This window comes from Boleophthalmus pectinirostris, unplaced genomic scaffold (assembly GCF_026225935.1).
Source record: "Boleophthalmus pectinirostris isolate CB_2022bp ecotype Guang Dong unplaced genomic scaffold, ASM2622593v1 HiC_scaffold_19, whole genome shotgun sequence".
NCBI classification, from domain to species: domain Eukaryota; kingdom Metazoa; phylum Chordata; class Actinopteri; order Gobiiformes; family Gobiidae; genus Boleophthalmus; species Boleophthalmus pectinirostris.
The window spans coordinates 44,171,440-44,185,342 of NW_026571140.1; the positions used below are offsets into that span (position 1 = coordinate 44,171,440).

The 13,903-nt window shown below is 43.4% G+C and overlaps 1 protein-coding gene across 3 annotated transcripts in view; it reads right to left on the reverse strand.

Moving 5' to 3' along the window:
• LOC110172058 (golgin subfamily B member 1-like) overlaps positions 1 to 13,903 on the reverse strand; it is an 82,553-nt gene that overhangs the window by 40,558 nt on the left and 28,092 nt on the right. For 2 of the 3 annotated variants that reach the window (XM_055154877.1, XM_055154876.1), the window contains exons 15-17: positions 8,225 to 8,334; positions 5,266 to 5,398; positions 1,309 to 1,442 (exon numbers count right to left, since the gene is read on the reverse strand). In XM_055154877.1, coding sequence (XP_055010852.1) covers positions 1,309 to 1,442; positions 5,266 to 5,398; positions 8,225 to 8,334 — 377 coding nt within the window. The remainder of the gene's footprint in view (positions 1 to 1,308; positions 1,443 to 5,265; positions 5,399 to 8,224; positions 8,335 to 13,903) is intronic. The other variant, XM_055154875.1, reaches the window with a different exon arrangement.

Consider the following 13,903-nt stretch of genomic DNA (forward strand, 5'->3'; position numbering starts at 1 on the left):
TTGTGACTTTTAAAAAAGAAAACTTTGGGAAACACTGCAATATCACACAAAACCAACTCTGTGAACTTTAAACCTCGTTGGAATGTCGTTCCCTCGTCAAAAACAAACCTGGACTTGTGTTTTATTTCATTCACATGTTTGAGTAAATATTTATTATTATTAGTCTGTCTACATCTGCAAAGCTCCAAACGCTCTGCTCCACCTCGTGACGTCAAGTGAACAGCTCCTTTTTTCCTTATTTTGGTCAATATTGAAATCACGATTATTCAAACGATTATTTTTTTAGTTATCTTATTTTTCAGACTATAAGTGGCACTTTTTTCCTGGTTTGTGTGTTTCCTGTGACTTATTCTCCGGTGTGACTTCTGCATTAAAATGTTCAGAGTGAAGCATCGAGAGGCTCTAGTCTTCGATTAATTTATTCAGCATTTCTCTCAAAACTTTCAAATTGAAAATAAATATCGGCTACAAATCTGAACCTCAGAGCACTTTTGTGATGTATAAATTGTAAAATAAATAATAATGAAACAAAACACCAGTCCAGGTGTCTGTGTGCGACGAGGAAACCACATGAGAACATAAATCAGAGAGCAGAGGATTATGGGAGCGTTGAGCAGATTCAGGCGCCGCTTCGTGTCATCACAGCGAGTTAATGTCGTGTTAATCCTCATGCTCAAGTCTAAAAGGAGATTCACGAGGACGAGGAGGGAGCAGCTCGGAGCCGTACGTCAAAACACACTTAAAACTCCTCTGATGAAATACAGCGACAGATAAAATATCAGAAAACACCTTCATTGTGTTGAAATCGAGTTTAAAGTCGGTGTGTCTAACTGTTGGACAGATGTGAGACTCTAAAATGATCGACGACCGTCTCTTGAAAGACTCGTCCTGGGGAATGTTGTGATATGATTTTTATATCAAACTGCGGCGTTAATTTAACACATTTTTAAACTTTACTTCACAGATTGTTTCTTGATTTGTGTAAAACTATAATTAATATTTAAAACAGGTTTTACTTCACGAAATGAAGTAGAAAAAAATTGAGAGACTCAACAAAACCAAAGTCATAAACACTTGAAGATTTCTATTTGTCTTCATGGTGCAAGAATGTGAAGATAATACTCTGGTGTATCTGAGCACCTGTAGGGTTTACAGTAGTTACAGTATCATAGATCTGAGCACCTGTAGGGTTTACAGTAGTTACAGTATCATAGATCTGAGCACCTGTAGGGTTTACAGTAGTTACAGTATCATAGATCTGAGCACCTGTAGGGTTTACAGTAGTTACAGTATCATAGATCTGAGCACCTGTAGGGTTTCTATCCGCGCCTGCAGTTGGAGTCTGTCCTCCAGGTCCTGGCAGCGTTCCTCTAGACTCAGGATCTGCTCCTGCAGCTGGTTCCTCTCCAGCTCCAACTCCTCCACCACCGACCGCAGACCACCTGAGACAGGACAGAGGGTTAAAGAGGACCACCTGAGACAGGACAGAGGGTTAAAGAGGACCACCTGAGACAGGACACAGGGTTAAAGAGGACCACCTGAGACAGGACACAGGGTTAAAGAGGACCACCTGAGACAGGACAGAGGGTTAAAGAGGACCACCTGAGACAGGACACAGGGTTAAAGAGGACCACCTGAGACAGGACACAGGGTTAAAGAGGACCACCTGAGACAGGACACAGGGTTAAAGAGGACCACCTGAGACAGGACACAGGGTTAAAGAGGACCACCTGAGACAGGAACAGGGTTAAAGAGGACCACCTGAGACAGGACAGGGTTAAAGAGGACCACCTGAGACAGGACAGACACAGGGTTAAAGAGGACCACCTGAGACAGGACACAGGGTTAAAGAGGACCACCTGAGACAGGACAGAGGGTTAAAGAGGACCACCTGAGACAGGACACAGGGTTAAAGAGGACCACCTGAGACAGGACACAGGGTTAAAGAGGACCACCTGAGACAGGACACAGGGTTAAAGAGGACCACCTGAGACAGGACACAGAACAGACGCTCCAAATCGATTTAAATTTTGTACATTATTCATTCACTCTGCTCTCGTAACAAACTACTGCAACCATAGAGATAGACCGATATATCGAACCGATATTTGGACTTTTTAGTGTATCGTTATCAGCCTTAAACCTCCAGCATAGGCCCAGATTTTGTTTTGGTCGATCTGCCTAAAAAATACAAAGTGAGTAAGACTAGTAAGAGTAAGACTTTCATACAAAGAGAAATGGAGAGAACACTCTCCTACAGGACTGTGGTAAAAAAATAAAAAATAAAAAAAAGAGCTTGGGGTGAATTTAACTTACATAGTTTGGGGAAAATAATTAAAATCGGCCCCAAATATCGGCAAATTTCATCAGCCGTTCTAACCAATTATATTGGCCATGAAAAAAAAAAACATATCGGTCGATGTGTGGTAGCCACAGCTGCCCTGGGACTGACAGAAGAGACACACACACACACACACACACACACTTCATTCATACGGGGCAATGTGTGTGAAGTGTCTTGCCCAAGGACACAACGATCCACGTTCTGACCAGGCCGGCCCTGTTCAGCCTCTGAGGCTTTGACGGGAGGTTTGGTCGCTTAAAGCTGCACTGTGTAACTTTTCGGTTGCTTGTCTCCATGGAGACGTCACTGCTCTGCCTGGAATGTTCCACAGTGTGACTTTAAACAGCTTGAATTTACATTTATTCACTTAAGCTCAAAAACACCTAGAAAAGCAGGCGTTCGGTCGGTGAGCGGGGTCGCCTCTCCACAGATCTGACCTGGATCTTGGTCTGTTTGGGTCCTTGACGCGCCCTCCACCAGAAAAGTTACACAGTGCAGCTTTAAATAACTGCGGTCTTTGAGATTTGCTAATTGTGTCCGTTCATGTTCAACTCGAGGAATAAAGTGGGAACATGATCCGAGTGTCCTTCGATTTTCAAAATAAAACCAAAAAATAAGAAACAAACAAAACAAAACAAAAAATAATAATTTTCTTCATTATTTGTCTCCAAAACAAAAATGAAAAAACAGATCACAATTTGATTTTTCATTTTTCGATTTTGTGTTTAAATGAAAAATGGAAAAAACGGATAAGGGACTGAACCAGGTCTAAACCAGGACTAAACCAGATCTAAACCAGGCCTGAGTGTCGGGACAGGCCCAGAGGTGTGCCAACGTAGATTGTCGGGTGATCAGGACTGAGACCAAGACCAGGACTGAGACAGAGACCAGGACCAGGACTGAGACAGGTTTAGTCTTGGTTTAGTCCTGGTTCAGTCTGTTTTAGTCCTGGTTTAGACCTGGTTTGGTCCTGTTTTAGTCCTGGTTCGGTCCTGTTTTAGTCCTGGTTTAGTCCTGGTTTAGTCCCGGTTTAGTCCCGGTTTAGTCCCGGTTTAGACCTGTTTTAGTCCCGGTTTAGACCTGGTTCAGTCCTGGTTCAGACCTGGTTCAGTCCTGGTTCAGTTTGTATGCGGCGTCGCAGTTTAAGTTACGGAAACTGAAAACGAATCATTATCTTTTTTTTTTTTTTTGGTTTTGGAGACAAATAATGAAGAAAATATTCGCTTTTTTTCCCACGTTTTCTTATTTTTGGTTTGATTTTGAAAAATGAACAAACGACACACGGACTGAACACGAACACGGCCCGAAAACCGCACACGCAGACGCTCAAATAATGCGCAGCCATTCATGCAAAATAATTTGAAAAAAGCCAAAACTTACCACAGAGCGCCACCAACAGCACAGACACTGAATTACACTGAACGACCCTTAAACAGAACCAGTTTACACCAGCATGCAGATGACCCAACACAAACACAAAATATCAAATATGCACAAACGGGCGCAAAAACATGACTTCATCTGGTTTAATCTGGATTTAAAATACAAGAATTAAGCAATAAAATAATAAACTGTTTGCTGATGCTTTTAAAAGACAAAAATTAAACCAGACGAAGCAAATTCCCAAATGTAGTGAAGCTTTGCAAATGGAATATTCAAAGGTGGGTAGTACGGTTGGCAAAAGTAAAGAAACTCAGATGTTAATTAATGCGAAAACGATTACGAAACTTGATCCTAATTTTTCACAGGTGATTCTAGAAAAGTCCGAGTGACAGGACAGAGCAAAACCTCAACTGAATGTGTTTAGAACGAGTCCAATCGGGTTCATTTGGTCTGACGATTAATTATGTTATTACCGTATTTTCTGCACTATTATTCACTCTGGATTATTATTTATTTATTTTTATTAATCAATTCTAGTTTTATCCACATACATATATACACACATATACATGGGGTAACGGAGGGAAACAGGGTCAGATTTTTGACATTCAAATGTCTCTTATTCAGAAACTAGAGGGACTATTGAAATAAGTAAAGTATCAGAATGTAGGAAAGAGTTACACTCCAACAGGGTCAAGTTAAACCTGTGAGATTCTTTCAAGTTCAAGACAAAAAATGTAAAAACTCATGTCGGTAACAGAGGGAATGAAATATGCAGCACTTTTTGGTCAGTAAATCCAAACAGTGATAACTCTTGGTTCTCACTTCCATATCCTTAACAAACTGGTTTGAATATTTGCTTCATATAGTTTTCTACCATATGGTACAAGATTAGGTTCAAAAACCTCTGACTTTTTGACTCATGAGATTTTTTATTAAGAAAGTTCATGGTAACGGAGGGAAAAGTAATGGAGGGAAAATTGTACAAACAAGTAGAAGGTGCAGGATTTTACATCATTTGTCACTTTTTTCTTCTGAATATTTTAATATTACTTCAAAATGAAAGAAACTATTTCTATAAAATATGTCAGTCCTTCCAAGAACATTTTTATCATTTTAAATACTTTTTTTTTTTTAATCCTGTCCCTTCATCAACAGTTCAAAGATGGAATAACACAAGATATGATGAAATACAAACATTTATTTACATGATTTTCAGGTCTTTGAAATTTGGGGAAATAATTTTTGTTCTTTTGTTTTTCTTCTACCCACCTCTGGAAATGTTAATGACAAACCCCAGAGCTGAGGTTTAGAGGCGCCGGGTAAAACAGCCCAAACCAAAAGTGAATGGAGTTTCCCACAGACGGTGAGGACCCGTGTGAGGACCCGTGTGAGGACCCGTGTGAGGACCCGTGAGGACCCGTGTGAGGACCCGTGTGAGGACCCGTGTGAGGACCCGTGTGAGGACCCATGTGAGGACCACGTTAAGACCATGTGGTGGAGTCAAGTGCATGCCAGAGTAAAGACTGGGACCAAACCTGGGTCTGGGGAACTGAACTCGGGCCACCAACCTCCCATGTTCTCTCCCTCCATCTCCACCAGGGCGGCGCTGTCGGGGGGGCTGCGGGGGGTGGGGAACAGAGGGGCGTGGCCGTCCAGCTCAAAGTCCTCCTGGGAAAACATCAGAGATCATCACAACATCACAACAAGGATTTCAGTGGTTTTCTATTTACAAATAGAACAAAAACAAAGCAACAAAAACTACTCTATGATTATTTTTTAGATTCTCGAGATTAGAACTCTGAGATTAGTTCCATCTCTGGCTACGTTCAGACTGCAGGGCTTAACGCTCAATTCTGATTTTTTTTGTGAAATCTGATGTTTTTGTGAGTTCGTTCACGTTTCCAGTTAAATGTGACTTGTATGTGACTCCAGTGTGAACATTAAACGGTCCAAAAGTGTCCCACATGTGACACTGGAGACACGACGACGTCAACCGCAGCGAGCGTCTCTGTGTTTACACAAGTTGAACAAACATGGACGCAGCATCGAGCACCTGGAGATTTTAAAGTTCCTCTCGTACCGGAGCCACAACATGAACAACTGACTTGTTTTAAGGAGGAGATTGAGAAGGAGAAGGACCAGGTTTTTGGTGGTGGTGTTTTGTGGTGAGTGGAGATGTGCTTCACTTCAGTCACATGGATCATGAACAGTTTTCTCCTACTTCAGTGCAGAATAGTGACGTTTGTGTCTTGCTGATGACATGTAGGTGGATGAATGTGACCTGACTGTTCACACTGAAGTCACATGTCAAAAGATCAGATATGGATCAGTTTCAGGAGCACAGATCCAAGTGTCCTGGGAAAAAATCAGATCTGTGTGGTTCAGACTCACATTAAAAGATCAGATACAGGAACATAGAGACAAAAAATCAGATTTGGGTCACTTCAGGTGCAGACTGAACGTAGCCTCAGACTTCCTCAGGACAGAATTCCAAGTGGGTGAGAGTAAAAAAGCCCCTCGTCCCGGTTTATCTCTCCGTGAGCACGCTTTCGTATTTCCGTATATTTTCGGGATTCTGTCGTGAGGAAGTGGGTCTGCAGGTGGCGCTGTCGTCCCGCCGAAACCTGTTTAAATCATCTGAGGGACACGATACAGAAACATCACGAGACTCTGAGGAAGAGGAGCAGGGAACAGAACAAACTCTTGGTCTGGAAAAAAGAACCTAAGAACATAAATTATCAGAAAACCAAATGAACCTGATTGGACTGAAATAACATCACATAATCATGAACAGAAAATTTGGCCTAATCTGAAAAAACGACCAGGGGTTTCACAGAAAAATTCTCTGGGGAAATACACATTTTACAAAGTTCAATAAGGTATAAAAATGTTACTTAGGCTACGTTCAGACTGCAGAATCCTGAATTTTGATTTTTTTGTGAAATTTTTTTTTTTTTTTTTTTTGCAGGATCGTTCACATTTCCAGTTAAAAGCGACTTGTATGTGACTCCAGTGTGAACTTTAAACACTCCAGATGTGTCCCGCATGTGCACTGGAGACACAACGACGTCAAACACATCGAGCGTGCTCAGTGTTTACGGAAGTCGACTAAACTCTGGGCTTGTCTCCCAAAACACGGTCCAGTTGTTGGCAAAATGTTCAGGTCGCACGTCCACGGCCGCTTCGTTTGTTTGAGTCTTTATCCTCCTTGTATTTGTTTCACAGACTCTTTATTTTTCGCTGACGTTGGAGCCAGGTCCGTCTGCAGCCGCACTCGGACATTTCTTTGGCAATCACTTCAAAAACTGCCCAGACCAATCCAATTTGGCCTGAATACAGCGATCCCCACAAATAATAAACTTGCTAACATTACTTTCCCTCCACTGACGAGACTCTGAGCCTTCAGAGCCTGAAAATTCTCTTGCGTTGTCGTCTACCCTGGTTGTGGTTTTCTTCCAGTTTTCACCTGGCCAGGCTGGCGCCCCCTAGTGTCTCCGCTCAATTTTATTTCTCTCCGGTGAGTATGTCAGGAATCAGAACACACTAGACATTTGCAAAAACCCCGGAAGTTGTAGACGGCGCACTGGCCAATCAGCTGCGAGCTGTGAAGCCATGATGTCGAACTTGTGGCGTCTGTGTCTCTTCTGTGGAACAGCACAACAGTAAACAAAGTGTGGAGATGGATGTAAACGAAGACAGACATTCTGTGTTGGCGACGATTCCCCAGATCCCCCGAGGAGCCGGAACAAAGAGAATGTTTGGTGAATTTTATCAAGGGGAAAGACGTTGTTGTTCTTCTTCCTACAGGATTTGGAGCATTACAAACGTCACGAACAAACAGCAGCGATTGGTTAAATAAAAAAAGTCCCCGCCTCCTGTCGAGTGAAAGAATCCTAACGCTGCGAGTTCACACGGTTTACACCAAGTGAAACCGGCTCATGAATCAGACTGGTTTCCACCGACTTCAGCGCAGAAAAGTGACGTTTGTCGCTTGTTGATGACATGTGACCTGGACGTTCAGACTGAAGTGGCCTGTCCAAAGATTGTATATGTGTGGGTTTTAGGAGCACGTATCCAAGTGGCCCGGGTCACATTTGAAAAATCGGATCTGTGTCATTAAAATATCAGATACAGGAGGATAGGAAAGAAAAAATCAGACTTGGGTCACTTCAGGCTGCAGTCTGAACGGAGCCTAAGTTCTACACATGATCTTAAAGACACTGTACCTGATGTTTTTCCGTGTATTTGACTAGAACGAGCTGCTTATACAAAATAAATCATCCAATTATAAAGCATTTAATTGTCAATAATCAGGAAGTGAGGAAGGACTTTGGACCACTGCAAACTGTTTAAAAAGGAACTAGTTCTGGTTTTCATCATTTTAAGACGGTAAAAATCTGGTACAGAGACTTTAATCATTTGTACTACGACAAAACAGCACTAGAATCAACAGAAAATAAAACGGAGATCGAGAGGTTCCCGAGCTCCACTGACCTGCAGGCTCCTCTCGGCGGCGCGTCCAGACTTCCCGGATCCTTTGGCCGGACTCAGGCCTCGACTCTGGGCCAGTTCCTCCTCCAACTCCTGGTGCCGAGAGGCCAGAGCTGGATCGGAGCAGCCAGGAAAGAACCAGTCATCCTCAATCAGTTTTGTGCCACAGGGAAAAGTGTTGGACTACGGGTTTTTTAATTAAAGAAGAGGCGGGAAACTCGGGAAACGTTGGGTAAAGAAGATGAGTGAAGAGGACAGAGAACGGCTAAAGGGACGTGTGGAGTTTAACTAGAACTGTGGCTAAAAATAATTTAAACACAAAATAAACGTCAAATATCACACAGACCTGACTCCTGTGAGGTTTAAGTAGTGTTCAGATGTTGTTTCCTCCTCAAAAACAAACCTGGACTTGTGTTTTGTTTCATTCACGCGTTTCAATAAATCTTTACTTTTAGTCTGTTTACATCTCCAAAGCTCAAAATGTTCTGTTCCAGCTTGTGATGTCATGAGGTAGTAGTTTAGGTAGGAGTTAGCAGCTACATAAAAGAGGATTAGACCAGAGGTGCTCACACTTTTTCATCATGTGAGCTACTTACAAAATGACCATGTCAAAATGATCGACCTAATACAAAGTCAAACAAACTGCACTGAAACACTCTGTGCCCATTTTTTGGACCCTCACCCACAGTTTGAGAACCTCTTCTTTAAGAGAACTTCCTCTGGCACTTTACACAAAACTGAAAAAAAAAAATGAAGAAATGGGTCTGGATTTGTAAAACTGTTTTTTTCAAGTTCCTAACTGGAGTTACATTTTCTTACTGTTTTTGCAGTGAGATTTAACAGCCTTTGCACATTTACTGAACGCACACAGTGACAAATACAGATGCATTTGTGCACTTTTATTAAGAAAACTTCAACCACATGTCGCAGTAGATCTGTTCTGTGCTGTAGGCTCCTCTGTGTCAACACTAACATAAATTTAGAATAGTTTTTGCTTCACGTTTGGTCTTGCTCTTCTAATCAGCCGCACTGTGGGAGGGGCTTGTGTTGGCTGTACGCAGGAAGGAGCGAGAGCGTGAAAAGGCGAGGGGCGGCGTGCTGACGTGAGGCAGGTGGACAGGTAGGATGTTTAGGAAGTTGAACCTGCCCTGTGATGCACGCTGGTACACGAGGGCACACGCTGTCGCAGACGAGCCGTGCATAGGGAGCGTGTGTGTTTGTGATGCGCCGTAGAGTCTCCGCGGGTTTCAAATGAGCGCACAGGCTGCACTGAGACGCCCCACACGCTCCTGCACCCGCTACAAGTTTATTACCAACAGCAGCGGCCGGAATGAAATATGATCACACTTGTTGAGTGTCAGACCTCGAGTGAGAGACAAGACCGAGTCCAAACGCGATCGAGTCCGAGACGAGTACTATGACACTGCGATCTACCCACATTAACTTGGGGATCGACTGGTAGATCATGATCGACGTATTGACCACCCCTGGACTAGACCAAGACTAGGCCAGTACAGAACCAGGGCTGAACCAGGACTCGTCGAGGACTAAAGCAGGACCAGTCTTTTCACATCTGACACAAAACTGGTCCAACTGCACGAGGCTCGAGGACGTTGAAGCTCCTGGACACCAGATCTGTTAGAACCGAGACAAGACGTTGGCCTTCCCATGGAGCCCCTCCTCGGGGTACGGACGGTTTGGACCCGAGTCGGCGTTCTCACCAGAGGGACCGCACCAGAGTTTGGCACAGGGCTGGGAGATATGGAGCAAAAAATATATCTGGATATATTTTGTTATATCTCGATAAACGATATATATCTCAATATCTGTACAGGAAAAATAACTCTCATTTTTTAAATAAAGACAGTCAGGAGGAGAGTGATGATGATAATATCCTGAAGGAGAACAGAACTTTCAGTGCTTTAAAATAGAAACTGTTAGTTATAATTAAAAAATAAAAATCCATCTGCTCCTGTCCGGCCCTTCAGACAAATTTTAGAACCCTTTGTGCCCACCCCTGTGCTAGAAGTTTTTCACTGGCACCAACTTTGGGCGTTCATGGCGATAGTGAAAGAGACACAAGCAGCAAAATCAGGGAGGCGACGACGGAGAAGACGAACAAGCGAAGCGGCGAAATCAGAATTGAATATAATCATTATATCCAGAATCCAGAATCCATATCAAGTTTAAAAAATATCTCGATACATTAAAAATATCGACATATCGCCCACTCCTAGGGTTTGGCATTTTTTGCGGAGTCTAACGGACCGAGACCTCCACTTTTCTGAGGTCTCGGTCCGTTTAATTTCGTGCAGATCTGAGCGCGATTGAAGCTTTCACAAAAACAAAAATGAAGCAAACTGAGAGCATCTGGTCCAAGTGCTGTCGCCGTGAAAGTACTGAGACTAGACCAGCTCTAGACCGGCTCTGGACCAAGACAGGACCAGAACTTAGCTCAGACTTAAAACGGACCGAATAATTTCTCATGTTGACAACACCTTTTACCTTTAGTTCAGTAGAGATCAGAAACTCCAGAGCTGAAATGATCCACATGATTCTAGTGAAGCTGTGTGGAGTTCAGAACCACAATGACATCACAAGGTGGAACAGAGTGTTTTCTGTTTTGAAAGACGAACCCAAATGTGCAGGTTTGTGTTAAACGTGTGAATGAAACAAAACACAAGTCCAGGTCTGTGACGAGGAAACAGATCAGAGAGCAGAGGATTACGGGACCTTTAAAGATGCACTGTGTAACTTTTCCCATGAGAGACCATCTGTTTGTCTCCACGGAGCTGTCCCTGCTTCAGTCCTGGTACGGTCCTGGTTCAGTCCCTGGTTAAGACCCTGGTTAAGACCCTGGTTAAGACCCTGGTTAAGACCCGGTCTAGTCCTGGTTCAGTGCTAAATGTGTTCACCCCTTTCATACCACATGAGAATTGGAACTAAACCTGGATCTAAACCTGGACTGGACCAACACTAAACCAGGACTAGACCTAAAACTCAAACCAAGTGTACATCAGAGCTAAACTGAGCTCAAACCAGGACCAAACCAGGACCAAACCTGGACCAAACCAGGTCTAAACCAGGTCTAAACCAAGACTGAAACAGGACTAAACCAGGACTAAAAACAGGACTAAACCAAGACTAAAAACAGGACTAAACCAGGACCAAACCAGTTCTGTTGGTTGTGAGTTTGTGCAAAGGACTGAACCAAAAAGACTCAAAGTCCTCAAAATGGCCGGTGCATTTTGATTTCACATCACACAAGCGGCGAAAGCAGAGCAGACCTGTGAAACACGACGATGAGGAGGAGGAAGAGGAGGAGGATGAGGATGAAGAGGATGAGGAGGATGAGGAGGAGGAAGAGGAAGAAGAGGATGAGGAGGAGCAGCCAAAATCAGTGACATCATTTCCCATGGGTTTTGTGATGAAGGACACAGGCAAAAGGAGGAGACTAAACTGGACAGCAGAGGGCGACAGAGGAGAGAGTCTGTGGACTGTGGGACCATCAAGTTTATTCTGGATTTAAAAGATGCATTATGTCACTTTTCTATTGATATTATTTTTTATTTATTTTTATGTTTAAAGCCATACAATGGAATATTCTAAGTCTTTACAGTGAGGAGTGGCACTAGAGACTCAAACTAGAACAGTTGATTCTTTTAAAATCTGATTGTTGAAAATACAGTTTATGTTCCCGTGAATCACTGTTTATTTAGAAACAAAACTGACACGATGAGGGTCAATTCTGAGCTTTTATCTGTTAAGGCTGTTAATAATAATATTATATATATATATATATATATACACACACACACACACACATAAATATATATATTATACATATATGTATACATATATATATATTTTTTCTTTCTGAACTGGAGCCTTGAACAACTCCTGAAGCAGCCCCTTTTTTATTACTTATTATTCTAATTTATTTTGACTTGTACATATACATTTATTATACATTTATATAATTATGAATTATTTTGCCATCTTTTTTTGCCACTCTTGTAGATTTTTTTTTTTCTCTTTTTGTTTTTATATTCAAATAATTTCCCTTGTGGATCAATTACAAGAAAAAAAAAATCACAAGAAAAGTTACATAATGCATCTTTAACACTAAAGATTAATATTTAAACATTTCCAATTTGAGACAAGTTAAAAAGTAAAAGTGGAGCGTCTTGCCCGAGGACACACGGCAGGAATCAAACCGACAACTTTAATGAGTCAGGATCAACAAACTGAACTTTGCACTTGCTCAGTGAAGTACAAAGTTCTGATCACAGATATAAACAGTAGATCTCGACCGTGACAGTCGACCGTGTCGAACTCCAACGCTGCTTTAACTGAACGAACATCAGCCGAGGACGAGGTGATAGAGACGACAGAGACGCCCGTGTCGACCTCTAAGACTGAACGAACATCAGCCGAGGACGAGGCGATAGAGGCGACAGAGACGCCCGTGTCGACCTCTAAGACTGAACGAACATCAGCCGAGGACGAGGCGATAGAGACGACAGAGACGCCCGTGTCGACCTCTAAGACTGAACGAACATCAGCCGAGGACGAGGCGATTCAGACGATAGAGACGCCCGTGTCGACCTCTAAGACTGAACGAACATCAGCCGAGGACGAGGCGATAGAGACGACAGAGACGCCCGTGTCGACCTCTAAGACTGAACGAACATCAGCCGAGGACGATGCGATTGAGACGACAGAGACGCCCGTGTCGACCTCTAAGACTGAACGAACATCAGCCGAGGACGAGGTGATAGAGACGACAGAGACGCCCGTGTCGACCTCTAAGACTGAACGAACATCAGCCGAGGACGATGCGATTGAGACGACAGAGACGCCCGTGTCGACCTCTAAGACTGAACGAACATCAGCCGAGGACGAGGCGATTGAGACGACAGAGACGCCCGTGTCGACCTCTAAAACTGAACGAACATCAGCCGAGGACGAGGCGATTCAGACGATAGAGACGCCCGTGTCGACATCTAAAACTGAACGAACATCAGCCGAGGACGAGGCGATTGAGACGATAGAGACGCCCGTGTCGACCTCTAAAACTGAACGAACATCAGCCGAGGACGAGGCGATTCAGACGATAGAGACGCCCGTGTCGACCTCTAAAACTGAACGAACATCAGCCGAGGACGAGGCGATAGAGACGACAGAGACGCCCGTGTCGACCTCCAATGCTGCTTTAACTGAACGAACAAGCGCCCGACAAGCGAAGTGCAGCCCTGGTCTGATTACATTTTGCGGCGGTTGCCCTGATCCACGGGCTCAGGGTGATCTCAATCTCTCTCTTGTTCTCTCTCTTTCTTTCTCTCTCGTTGTCCCACTTTTCTCTTTCTCTCTCTTTCTTCGCTCTCACTCTTCCCTATTTCTCTCTCTTTTTTCTTTCTCTCTCTTTGTTCACTCTTTTTCTTCGCTTTCTGTTTCTTCTCACTCTCAGATTCTCTCTCTTTTCTCCCTCTCACTCCTGGTCCAGTCCAGGTCCAGTCCTGGTCCAGTCCTGGTCCAGTCCAGGTCCAGTCCAGGTCCAGGTTCAAAACACATTTAGTTCCACAGTCCTACAAAACTAAAATCATCGCTATGAAATGTCGCTCGTTGTTCTTCTTATTCCGCTCGTTTGTACTTGTCGCAAAACTCCGTCGTCTCCGCTCG